Source organism: Stegostoma tigrinum, chromosome 15, assembly GCF_030684315.1.
Source record: "Stegostoma tigrinum isolate sSteTig4 chromosome 15, sSteTig4.hap1, whole genome shotgun sequence".
NCBI lineage: Eukaryota > Metazoa > Chordata > Chondrichthyes > Orectolobiformes > Stegostomatidae > Stegostoma > Stegostoma tigrinum.
The window spans coordinates 32,956,944-32,970,926 of NC_081368.1; the positions used below are offsets into that span (position 1 = coordinate 32,956,944).

The following is a 13,983-nucleotide window of genomic DNA, read 5'->3' on the forward strand; positions in this document are numbered from 1 at the left end:
ACCATTGTGATATTTCTCTTCATCTTTAAAAGCTAAATTGTAAATTACTTCTCAGATCATCTTTCCTCCATTTTTCCTTCATTCTTTTCTGCCCATGAAGTATTTGAGACATTACTCTCTAAAATTGAACCATACAAGTACAAATTCTCATTCTATGAAAATAATTAGACATACTTTACCTTAGTTACATTTCACTTTTGGCCGCTATTACCAATTTGGATTTGCAGCAGACACTACTTTGAATTCTGTAGCATTAATTGTGCCTTTCTCTGTTCAGAATATCTTCCTTCTCAGGAAGTTGAAACACACTGTTATGTTTACTTGCATAACAACATCTTTACTAAATCCTTCCATACTTAGTAAAATATCATGACAATGGTTCATAGCCCCAAACTACTAACAGGCGCATTTAATATTTTAGAAATTCAAATCTTTTATTTAAAAAGAAACAATAAAAAAGGATAAAAAAATACAAAGAAGACTTGGGAATGTAAATTCTGAGAATGTGATTCAGTGACCAAAATTCCAATTCTAAAACAGACCATAGAGTATTGCACTTCAAGAATGTCAAGGAGCTTCAGACAGCAACACTTCAAAGCAAAAGATGCAGTGCCAAAACTGAACTGTAATCTCCTGTAGCTCAAAGATAAAGGAGGTCAATCAACACTTCAGTCTAAACCACCTCCTGCGAGTTATATCTGAGATTGAGCATGAGGTGAGGTACAAGAAAGCAATTCAAAGTGGAAGAAATGTTTAAGTTTTCTTTCCTCTTCCAGGAACACAGAACAATTTAGAAAAAAAAGCTGCAACCAGGCCTGTTTGTGCTACTCTAGTTTTCCATTTTCCATGGGGCTGGTGCTTTGAAAGAAATAACTAAAAATATCCACTCGGCACACCTGTGTTTGCAAGTAGCAGGAAGAATCTTTGCTCTCAATGAATGCCAAAAGCAAGCTGCAAGTCAGCAAGACCAAAAGGAAACAGGACAACTCGCTTCAAACAACTCATTGAATCAACAGTCTCCAGACTGACTACTCAACTGCCAAGGTGTGTATTATTGGAATCACGCAGCTTAGACACCACAATGTTTCACCAGTTAATCCTTATGGACAAGTCATAGACTGATTTACATACTGTTTCTCTAACTATTACATGTTTCCTCACTTGTTATTTCTGTTTAGTATATACATATATGTTGTGTTTGTTTTTCTTCTTGTTAAATTATAGTAACTAATAAACTCACTCTTTCAACTTGACAATGTCTGGTAAAATTGGCTCCTTTCAAAACATCAATACATCAGAACTGGGAAACGTGTCCTACAGGGAAGGAATCCCTTGTATTAAATGTTACAATCAACTGAGGCAAGGCGTGGGTGTTGAGTAAAGAACATGAGCCAGTTCCTGCCTTCTCACCTAGGAGTACAGACATTTGGGAGTATTCCGTCTGGAATCACAATGAATTGGGACCTTTGTCCAGTGACGAGTTGTAACAATAGTGAATGGGTGAGTCAAGCAGATAGATTCTGTCCTTTTAACAAGACTGTGTCTTCTGATATCCTTGAAAAGTTCACATTGTGTGCGCAAAAATTGTGAATTGCTCCGCTAGTGAAAATCACGACACTTCCCAAATGAGCACAATAAATATAAGCTAACAGGATGGAATGACATCGTCGGCAGGGATACTACACATGTCCATTTTTAACATGTACCGTAGCCATTTTAGGATGTCAGCAGCCATTCTCTTTTTACAATGTTTAATACTCTGAAAATTCACCACAGGGCAGATTTCATTACAAGTGTTGAGATCCACCTGTCAGAAAACTCTAAAGACTATCCCTAATTTGGCTGCCAAGGCAAGCCTATCAGGACTCTGCTTCTGAAGGAAATGGAATCACTGAAGGACTAGTGACTTTCTGGTTGAAGGTGGGGTGACTTCTAGAATTTTTCACTACCTCTCCTTGAGAGTGCAGGCTAAAATTTCAATCTGAACCCAAACTAGGGTCCAGTTCAGTTTCTTGTTAGTCAATGATCAGAGATATCTCCATTGGGGCATAATCACTCAAGAGAACATTAAGTTCAATGTCCCATCCCACATGATAATGGTCTAATAGTTGACTGCTTGCCAAGGATTAAGTCTGAGTTCATTTATTTAAGACAGTATTATACATTATTAGTTATGAAGCAGATTACCAATTGATTTCTATATCTGCAGCTGCAAATACTGGTGGTTGGTTGCTCCATTGGCTGGATGGCTGGTTTATGATGCAAATTGCAGCCAACATCATGGGTTCAATTCCTGCACTGTTTGAGATTATCATGAGTGCCTCTCCTTCTCAACTTTTCCCCTTGTTTGAGGCATGGTGACCCTTAGGTTTAACCACATCTTCCTTTAAAGAGAAAACAGCCCGATGATCTGGTAGGACTATGGTGACTTTACCTTATAGTGTAAAGTAACTGGCAGGTAGAATCACGTCATTATATAACTACAGCGCACAGAGTCCTTAATGATAAACTCTCTTCAAGACAAGATACACATACAACAGTCCCTGTCCATGCTGAATACCATTCTTGAATGTTTGGCAGTTCTGCTGTGAGCCAGCTACACAACAAAACATTGTGAAAAGCTGAGACCCTATAGATTCCAGTCCAACAAAGCGATCTTCTGTTAATATTACAATAGGTGTATGTTGGAAGAGCTGTAGATTTTTCGGGGCCTTTATTATGGCATTATTACTGATACTGACATAAAGATTTGTGGCCATATATAGATGTTTAGAAACTTGCAAGGAATTCCAGTTTATAAATGTAAAAATAGTCAGTGACCTGGAACACAAAATCACAAAACAAGGCAATTAACTGTTGTGAAAATGTGGGTATGATTTGCCTTCCCCTGACTATGCTGTACTATGACGGACCTGTCAGATTTAAATTACGGCCCGCATTTCTGAATAAGTCTGTTGTGAATCCAATGTCAGAAATAAAAACAACTCTTTATTTATATATAAAAAAGAGAAGTTGCAATCTGTGAATGGTTGCCATTCCTCAGAAAATCCAGTCCAATTATGTGAATAATCTGCTTGCTGCAGCTTGGATATGCTGGTAAACTTTGAAAGAGCTACAGGGTTGATTCAGTGCTATGAATGCACTGTAGTTAAAGTACATGTTTTGGGAGAAAACATTTAAGGCATGCCTATATTACTACATTGTATAGGAATTTGCTAGGTAGAGAGAAGTGATAAATTTTCTCCTGAGACGCTTCTTTCTCATTTATTTCAAGGTCTTCTGGTTGTTGGGTACTGCATTAATTCTTTCCTCAACCTCTTCAAACACAGACCAAAACTGGTCTTGTGAGGAGGAAGCCAAACAGAACAAGCCTCCTTTCACCACTTCCTGAAGCTGAAACTCTACAGCTGCATCCACCAAGCAGGAACTTTGTGGTTCTGTATTCCAGCAGAGTTTCAGGCTGAGATGAATTTTTCATTTGTCAAAAACTGTTCAACCCTTTGACATAAATATAGTGATTTTCTAGAAACTCATCCTACTCTCCTTGGCATTATCCTGCAAACCCAGCAAGAGCTCCAAACCAGGCCAGAAGTTTGCTGTGTAAATAAGATTGATTTCAAAGTATCTGCTGGGTAGCAGGCAATATACACACCAGCCTGTATTTGCAACAACTACTTGTCAGCCACATGGGAAAGGCATCTTTTAAAAAAAAAGGACTAGATTTTAATTGACAAGCAAAACATAGCTTAGAAATATCTAACAAGGTATTCCATTACTATACAGTGGCATTCCAGTATCTTACCGTTTTTTTAAAAATCTGTAAACTGCCTCTATGAATAATCTGTGGTGAGTTAACAACTAAGGTAAAATGTCCCCTCTTCCTGACACACACTGGAAAAGTAAATCAGAAAACCACATATTCCTAGTGGATGAATTTCTGTCAATTAAAGGAATCAGGAGCTGCCACAGCAATATTTAATCACGAAATACTCACAAAGCTATTACACAGGGCATTCTTCGCAATCATAAAACAAAAATATCATGGAACAAAGGAGTATTTTCCACACTTCTCAGCCTGTCAAGATTAAACCTATTGCAATCATGCTTGAATTTATATTGGACCTTTTTACCTGAGCAAATGTGACTGACTGTTGGAGCTATCAATTTCCCAAAAACAAAATAAAAGAACAACTATTGAAAATATTTTCGGTACCTTTGGATTTGAGCCTGGGAAGTTCCTGCTTTTCTTTGAACAGAGATAAGATCTTCAATGTCTATCTAAGTCACCAAAACACTCAACTGCAGCAATGCAGAAGTCCCAAAGTACTGTACTGAACTGTCAGGTTAATGACTTACTTCCTGCTGTGGTGCTCCGGTGTAAATCTTCTGCTTTAATTGTAAGAGGGTTATGAACTAACTGATGCTTATATACATAATGCTAGGTCTGTGATGAATTTCTTGATCTTAGTCAAAGGGCTACAGCATGATAACTCACTCAGGCTGTAAAGGAAAAGAAAATTAGTGTTTTGGACTTCCAAAAGACAGGTAGGTGGAGTGAGCAGATAGATGGCAGCTGAGGCTCAACTTGGAGAAATATGAGGCAATTCAACTCGGTAGGAACAATATAGAAATGCAGTCTAAATTAAAGGATAATACTCAAAAGTGTATTTGGGAGTAAAGAAACCCAGGTGTATTATGTGCTGTGAAAGGTTACAAAACAGGTGAAGGGAGCAGTTAATGAAACCTACAGTATTCTAGGCTTTAATATTGGGGGCACAGCATTCAAGAGTGAGGATCTTATGCAGAGCTTGATTAAAGAAAAACTAGTTGGATCTCAGCTGGTGTATTATGTACAGTGCTACATTTTGAAAATGTGAATGCATTAGAGACAGTGGGGTGACTTTATAGAGGTTTATAAAATCATGAGGAGCATGGATAGGATAAATAGACAAGGTCTTTTTCCTACGATGAGAGAGTCAAAAACTAGAAGGCATAGGTTTAAGGTGAGAAGGAAAATACTTAAAGGGGATCTAAGGGGCAAATTTTTCACACAGAGAGTGGTGCGTGTATGGAATGAACTGCTGGAGGAACTGATGGGTCTGGTACAATTACAACATTAAAAAGACGTCTGGACGGGTACATGGATAGGAAGAGTTTAGTGGGATGTGGGTCAAATGCTGGCAAATAGGACTAGATTTATGTAGGATATCTGGTTGGCATGGACAAATTGGACAAAAGGGCCTGTTTCTGTGCTGTACACTTTATGAATCTATAACCAGAGTCTCAACATAGGCTAAGAGTAGAAGTCTGGTACCTTTGGTCGTAGGAATGCTACTCTGGTACTTCAGTGCACAAGAAAATAGGAAGTCATGGGATTGGAAACTCTTATGTCTTTGGAAAGTAAAACCTGCCTAGTTTCTAACATAAGGCTGGGCCCTGACACTCACATAGCGGCATAGTGGCTCAGTGGTTAGGACTGGGGCCTCACAGCACCAGACACCCGGGTTCGATTCCAGCCTCAGGTAACTGTCTGTGTGGAGTTTGCACATTCTCCCCGTGTCTGCATGGGTTTCCTCCGGGTGCTCCGGTTTCCTCCCACGGTCCAAAGATGTGCAGTCTAGGTGGATTGGTCATGCTAAATTGCCCGTAGTGTTCAGGTTGTGTGGGTTATGGGGGATGGGTCTGGGTGGGATGCTCCAAGGGGTGGTGTGGACTTGTTGGGCCAAAGGGCCTGTTTCCACACTATAGGGAATCTAATAAATCTAATACTTCAGTCCAACTTTTAGTCTTCAGAATATGAAGTTCCTGCAGCAGTGTGCTCCACTCCAGGATATCCACACGTCAACAAAGTTGGGGGTGAATTACAAACGTAACTTTACATTAACAATCTGCCATCAGTAGCAGAAGTGCATCATTTCTGTCAATGCTGAATGACAAATAGCTTGTGCCAGCATCTGAACCAACTTCTTTTGGGTTGATGGTGCCATTGCTGGAATTAGTTGAAAATAGTGTCCTTTCCTACCAATGAATACTGCAGCATTTGGGTTAAAAAAAAAGTTTAACTTTAGGCTAAGGGCTAGTTCAAAATTGAAGATATTTCCTTGACCACTATTGTATCAGCATCCCATTATTGACCCAAATGTACCTATGAACTACTTCAACAGATCTAATTCTTATATTCTGCTTTCATTCATTCCTTTATTTCACTGTTATAAATAGTTTTGCGATAAAGATGGCGGCTATGTACAATATAAATGATCGGATATGGCTCTGACTAAAAATTTCACATTACGTAGTAGAAGAGAATAAATAAATAATCTTGCCTATCTTTTCGTCTTCTTGAACCATTCTTCTCTCTTCGTGAAGTGCTCGCAACCATCTTTGCTTTTCTTCTGGCTTCTTTACACAGAATAAGTGCACTTCCTCTGTTTCCTTGTTCTTAAGTTTGAAGGCATTCTTGGCATTAACATTAAACTCCTCATCTCTTCCATCAATAACGTCATTTATTTCATATTTGTCCATATCAATTCTGCATTTGTAGTAAAGTATGTCCCGTCGTATTAAATCCTTGAGGAAAAAAATTAAGAAACAACAAATATTGTAACAAAAGGCTTTGTAAAGATTCATTCCGAAAATTACTGATGTTAGTTACGAGAGTGATCTGTTATCGCTCAGAAACTATTGGTGGAATAATCTTGGGCCACTGGGGGCTTTCCAACTGGGCAGCTTGGGAGACACCAGTGCTATCTCTTCCAGAGAAGGCCTACCAAACCACATGTAAATAACAAAATGGTTAGACACCTGGGGGTCTTCCCCTGGAACTAACATCCCAGGGACAGATTTCCCACTTTGTGTGAGCTACTAGCCAATCAGTGGCTAATTGGTCCAGTGCTCAGCAACGCCACAAAAGGAGATGGTGGCTACTGCAGGGAGAACATTCCCTTGTGGGGCTTTCTCTCAGGGTCAGGAGTTCACAGGCAAAAGGGACTGGGTGTCAGAAGTAACAACAGGGGGTGTCTCCCAGTGGCAGTCACTCTGTCTGATAGCCAGTCCCTCGATTTGACACTTAATACCTTTGCTTGAGTCTCCTCAAGCTGACCTACAGATTGTACTCTCTTTCCCTCTGGGAAGGACACTTGTTTGCAGATCCACTTGCAGCTGGCTTAATCCAATCAGTGGTGGGATGAAGCACTCAATTGGCCACCTAAAAGGCCCTCAAATAGCCATGGGTTGGGAATGTTGGTCATGGCCTTTCCCGGTCAGAATTTAATTCTGGTGGAGATCAGAAGATGTTGGAATTGGATATAGTTCCTTCCCATCTAGAGAACTGCTCTAGTTTCCTTCCTCCTATCTTGTCTTCTCTGGGCACAGAATATACCGCATTATGTGACAATACATAAGGTAGGAACGTAGCAATAGCAGTGACTTTTCAATCCATCATGGCTGTGGCATTATTCTATTAGACCATGGTTATATTTAGATTTATAGTTATATCTTCACTATTTAATTGTCCTTGCTCCGTATTCCCTGATAACCTCACCAAAAAGAATTATGTTTCTCGATCTTAAAAATATAAATTGATCCAGTAAACACAATCAACGGAGAGAACAATGTCTAGATTTTCACTACTTTTTTGTTAAAAATTGCTGTGTACTTTAGTGGTAAACGGTGAAGCTCTGTTTATGGTTGAGCTACCTTGTTCTGTTGTGCACCAAAGGAAACAGTTTCTTGTTACCAACCCTGTCAAAATCCTTTATCAGACAGAAATTAAAAAGGGAGAAATGGGAAGGATTTTTAACTTATGAAAAGTCTTGATTGAATCCAAAAGCAAACACAATTTCCTGCTTCAGAAGTTGGTGACAGAATGCTCACAAATATTGTAAAGAAGGAGCATCAAAGGGAACTCTTTAGATTGGGAATTGTTGTGGTATTGCCGGCAGAAATTTACTGTTTCATTAGCTGTTACAGCCATAGCAACAATAAGCTCTATTTTACATTTTCCACAGTCTCCAGAAAGAAGAATTGGAGGAAAAGATACCTCCCTGAGGTCAATCAGATGATGAGTCCTCTACAACTGGTTTGAGCTCTTAGTTCTATTGCTGGACTGGGTTGAGCTGACTACAGTGTAGAAGACAACCATGATCTTGAGAGATTTCATGATACCAGAACTGAAGAAATTCTGCTGATTTCTCCAGGAACCTGAATCGCTTTTTCAGCACGGTTTGTTCCATTGCTGCACTAGTACTCCCAAGACTATTATTGTACTGTCTTTCAGTGAAAGTTCATTGCTGTCCAATGGGTTTTTATCAACATGGGAACAACACATAGCCCTTGTCTTATAACAGTCAGCCTTGGTATACACTTCTTACTCAAAAGATGCTGCAATGTTAGTCTGCTGCAGCATGAATTCAGGGTACCATGAATACATTTACATCAAGGATAGTCACACACCAACTGTGTACCATAAGAGTTGTGCTCCTTCCTGGTCATAACGGTTACTGAATCATGTAGTAGTGCCTGACTCATCACATGATGGAAATGAAAAGCAGCTTGAAACATATGCTGACCCAGCAAATGTTGCATATCCCACTGCTCTGATATGTTAACTGATGGCATTGAAAGGGAACTTGATGCTTTGACTAGCCCTATAAAATGCATTTCTTGCTTTATGAAGGTAAATGCAGTTGAATAACTAGTAAATGAGCCATTTCAGCACTGAAAATTGCCTGTAGTCTGAGAAAGTGAGTGACCAATTGGCAGACTTACAGATGTTCTTGCACAGTTCTGGCATGGTCTGCAGAGATAATTTGAGTTTCCTTAGCCATCAGCTGTTGGTCAGCACAATGAACAGGAGCTGAAGGCAGACCATATGGTCTACATGTTGCTCTGGCTGCTGCTACTCCTTTTTTCCCCTCTCTGTACACAATCAGGAGGCAAAATAATCACTCCCACACCTCATTCTGTCCTCACTCACACCCACAAAAGGCAAAGAATTAATTGTTGCAAGGATTTCCAAATAATCTATTGATTATATTCAGCATGAAAATCACTGAAGACTTCTGACATTATGGTGCTTTCCCCAGGGAATAAAAGAGAGACAGGTATTAGAAAGACTAAAGTGGCTGGCTCAGGCAATATTGTCGGCGTAGGTGCAACGGTGCCTTGAGTAAGTGGGTATGCAATGCAGACAGCTTGCATGTTTATCGGTTTCTCACACTGAGGTGAGTGAGGTGGGATATTGCAGACAACAGTGAGAATGGACGAGCATGAGTCTTGGTGATAGGTAGGTGCAGTAGCAGAGATAAGTGTGAGGTATTGGAGAGTAGATGGTGGACCTTTCACCAGCAGAGTAGAACAGCACTGTGACCTTCTTCCTACAGAGATGGCCGTTCCTCCAGATGGCTGAGACTGCTTTAATCTAGATAGACACAATAGGGCAGAAGGAGTCCAGATGAGTGGTATGCTGCCCCCACTGCCCCCCCCCCACTACCCCCATTCATAAGGAAAGGATCATGGTTCTGACCATTCCAAGCAGAACTTGAACTGGTATTAAAGGCTGCTCTTAACTCACTGTACTGGGAATCACTGAGCCAACGCTATCCTCTTTGACTTAGCTAAAGCCTTCTGACAACCATGACAACTCCCAGTGGCAGTCACTCTGTCTGATAGCCAGTCCCTCGATTTGACACTTAATACCTTTGCTTGAGTCTCCTCAAGCTGACCTACAGATTGTACTCTCTTTCCCTCTGGGAAGGACACTTGTTTGCAGGTCCACTTGCAGCTGGCTTAATCCAATCAGTGGTTGGCTGAGGCACTCAACTGGCCACCTAAAAGGGCCTCAAATAGCCATGGGTTGGGAATGTTGGTCATGGCCTTTCCCGGTCAGAATTTAATTCTGGTGGTGATCAGAAGATATTGGAATTGGATATAGTTCCTTCCCATCTAGAGAACTGCTCTAGTTTCCTTCCTCCTATCTTGTCTTCTCTGGGCACAGAATATACTGCATTATGTGACAATACATAAGGTAGGAACGTAGCAATAAAAGTGGTTCTTCAACTCATCATGCCTGTGGCATTATTCTATTATTCTCTCATAATAATTAGCACCCTACGAAATGATCTCTAGGCCTCTCCTGAAAAATATTCAACCACTGGCTCAAAACAACAGATGCCCTAGAACAATACAGCAAGTGCATGGGATTGTTTAAAAATAAGTTAGGAGAGCAAGGAGAGGACACAGGGTCTGGAGGACGTAGAAGGGACATGGACTCTGAGGAAGGGTCACCAGAACCGAAATGTTGACTCTTTTTTTTCCTTCACAGATACTGCCAGAACTGTTGAGCTTTTCCAGCAACTTCATTTTCGTTCCTGATTTACAGCATCCGCAGTTCTTTTGGTTTTTATGAGAAAATACTAGCAGGTAACAGTAAGAAAAAGCCAAAGGAATTCCCTAAGTATATTTGGGGCAAGAGAATACCTGGGAAAAGAGTAGGGTTCATTAGGGACCAAAACTTTAATCTGTGTGTGGAGCCTGAAGACACAGCTGTGTTTTTAAATGAGTGCTCTGCATCTGTATTCACAAAGGAGAAGGAAGATGTTGGTTCAGAAATCAGGGAGAGGCAATGTGATATACTTGGAACAAATTAGCATTTGAGAGGTAGAAGTTGTTACCAGTTTCAGCAAGTTAAAGGGTGGTTAATCCCCAGGCCCAGATGAAATGTCACCAGGCCATTGTAGGAGGCAAGGGAGGAGGCTGGCAATAATTTTCAAATCCTCCATGGCCACAGATGGGGTCCCAAAGGACAAGTGAGCCGCTGATGTTTTAGTCAGGTAGGGTGGTAAACTACAGACCAATGAGTCTAACATTTGTGACAGAGAAACTATTGGAAAAAATACCTAAGAGACAGATCTAATTTCCACTTGGAGAGGCAAGGACTACCAGGGATCGAGATAGTGGGAACTGCAGATGCTGGAGAATCTGAGATAACAAGGTGTAGAGCTGGATGAACAGAGCAGCCCAAGCAGCATCAGAGGAGCAGGAAGGTTGACGCCTTGGGTCTAGACACATCTTCAGAAAATTTCAGAAAATCAGAAAATAACCAAGGATAGCATGGCTTTGTATGGGGGAGATCAGGTTTAACAAACTAGATTGAATTTTTTGAGGAGTTATCTTGGTGCTTAGATGAAGGTAGACCAGTTGATTTAGTCTTTAGCTGACAAGGTTTCACACAGCAGAAGCTAAGAGCCCAAGGGATTTTTGCAATTTTCACAAATGGCTTAGTATAGAAAGCAAACTATGGTGGTTGAAGGGTAATTTATCACTCTAGAACACTATTATTAAAGTCATTACAATCTTCACTTCTCCCCCTTCTTAACAGAAAGGTCTTGGATGAAACAAGATGCCAAATGAGTTTTGTGTTTCCAGGATTTTCATTTTTAACAAGTAGCTAACACTTCATTTCTCTGAACATTTCCCTATATTACTTTATTTTGCATTGTACTAACACTTTATGGCTAGACATACAATATTAAATCTGCTTGTTTCAACAATTATTGATGCAAGCTTTTACGTACATTTCATATATACTATTCACACAGACTTACATGCAGCATTGAGTCACACCAAAGAAACATTAAAATGTTACTCATCGTGACACAAGTTAAATCGGGTTTTCAGTTCTTTAGCCATTTTAGAACTTGATTTCAAAATTGCTGGATTGAAATGAAACGTGGTTCAACTGACATGGAACAGTAATACATTTCCTTTCAAATCAACAAAATACAGTTGAGAGTTGCAAAACATGTTCTGGTGCCGTTATGCATATATTACCCTTGAATCTGACTCGATTTATAACCTCTGCAATGATATACTACAAATGAGTTGCAAATTTCCAGTGAATTAACTTAATTCAGGCCAATTTGTCAAAATTGAAATCAGACCAGAGGCTATCAAACCATTCTTGGTAGTTTCAGAAGAATTAAGAATAAGAATATTAAGAATAACAGAGAGCTTAGCAGAGGACATGTACCAATTTTCCACAAATAATAAGACTGTTGAGTACATAACTTCACAAAAACCTAACATTAATGCACCTAAGAAATATGGAAAATTTGCCACTGAGTTTTCAAAATTTGTTCTACTCTGAATGTAGCACTGAAAACACAAAATGCATGATACTTAGATAATAAAATGTGAGGCTGGATGAACACAGCAGGCCAAGCAGCATCTCAGGAGCACAAAAGCTGACGTTTCGGGCCTAGACCCTTCATCAGAGAGGGGGATGGGGGGAGGGAACTGGAATAAATAGGGAGAGAGGGGGAGGCGGACCGAAGATGGAGAGTAAAGAAGATAGGTGGAGAAGGTGTGGGTGGGGAGGTAGGGAGGGGATAGGTCAGTCCAGGGAAGACGGACAGGTCAAGGAGGTGGGATGAGGTTAGTAGGTAGCTGGGGGTGCGGCTTGGGGTGGGAGGAAGGGATGGGTGAGAGGAAGAACCGGTTAGGGAGGCAGAGACAGGTTGGACTGGTTTTGGGATGCAGTGGGTGGGGGGGAAGAGCTGGGCTGGTTGTGTGGTGCAGTGGGGGGAGGGGATGAACTGGGCTGGTTTAGGGATGCAGTGGGGGAAGGGGAGATTTTGAAACTGGTGAAGTCCACATTGATACCATATGGCTGCAGGGTTCCCAGGCGGAATATGAGTTGCTGTTCCTGCAACCTTCGGGTGGCATCATTGTGGCAGTGCAGGAGGCCCATGATGGACATGTCATCAAGAGAATGGGAGGGGGAGTGGAAATGGTTTGCGACTGGGAGGTGCAGTTGTTTGTTGCGAACTGAGCGGAGGTGTTCTGCAAAGCGGTCCCCAAGCCTCCGCTTGGTTTCCCCAAGCCGGAGGCTTGGGGACCGCTTTGCAGAACACCTCCGCTCAGTTCGCAACAAACAACTGCACCTCCCAGTCGCAAACCATTTCCACTCCCCCTCCCATTCTCTTGATGACATGTCCATCATGGGCCTCCTGCACTGCCACAATGATGCCACCCGAAGGTTGCAGGAACAGCAACTCATATTCCGCCTGGGAACCCTGCAGCCATATGGTATCAATGTGGACTTCACCAGTTTCAAAATCTCCCCTTCCCCCACTGCATCCCTAAACCAGCCCAGTTCATCCCCTCCCCCCACTGCACCACACAACCAGCCCAGCTCTTCCCCCCCACCCACTGCATCCCAAAACCAGTCCAACCTGTCTCTGCCTCCCTAACCGGTTCTTCCTCTCACCCATCCCTTCCTCCCACCCCAAGCCGCACCCCCAGCTACCTACTAACCTCATCCCACCTCCTTGACCTGTCCGTCTTCCCTGGACTGACCTATCCCCTCCCTACCTCCCCACCCACACCTTCTCCACCTATCTTCTTTACTCTCCATCTTCGGTCCGCCTCCCCCTCTCTCCCTATTTATTCCAGTTCCCTCCCCCCATCCCCCTCTCTGATGAAGGGTCTAGGCCCGAAACGTCAGCTTTTGTGCTCCTGAGATGCTGCTTGGCCTGCTGTGTTCATCCAGCCTCACATTTTATTATCTTGGAATCTCCAGCATCTGCAGTTCCCATTATCTCTGATGCATGATACTTAGACGGGATCTTTCATTCTTGTATTTTGTACTTTACCAATCACTTTCCCTCCTCCGCTATGCTTAGACATACAATTCCATAGGCAGCAGCTTTCTCGTTACTTCACTCAAGTGCCTATTCTCATGAGTGAATATGTATGAAGACTGTGGGTTTCTATGAAAGCTTGATGAGCCAATTTGGCCTCCCTGATCTGTAATTATCTTTGTGATAATTTTGGCAGAATATTGCATTATGTATGATAGCAAGGACAAGCTTGATTCTCCCTTTATCCAATAAGCACATTTGTGTACTTCACAACAGGAGGTATTGGATACAATCGTTGGCTGGCTGTAATTAACTGCAACTTAAGTGCTGTACATGAATAATG

The 13,983-nt window shown here is 41.5% G+C and overlaps 1 protein-coding gene across 5 annotated transcripts in view; it reads right to left on the reverse strand.

Moving 5' to 3' along the window:
• The window catches only part of arhgef9a (Cdc42 guanine nucleotide exchange factor (GEF) 9a), a 317,786-nt gene that overhangs the window by 31,921 nt on the left and 271,882 nt on the right, over positions 1-13,983 (reverse strand). For all 5 annotated transcript variants that reach the window (XM_048544087.2, XM_048544086.2, XM_048544089.2 and 2 more), the window contains one exon: positions 6,324-6,567. In XM_048544087.2, coding sequence (XP_048400044.1) covers positions 6,324-6,567 — 244 coding nt within the window. The remainder of the gene's footprint in view (positions 1-6,323; positions 6,568-13,983) is intronic.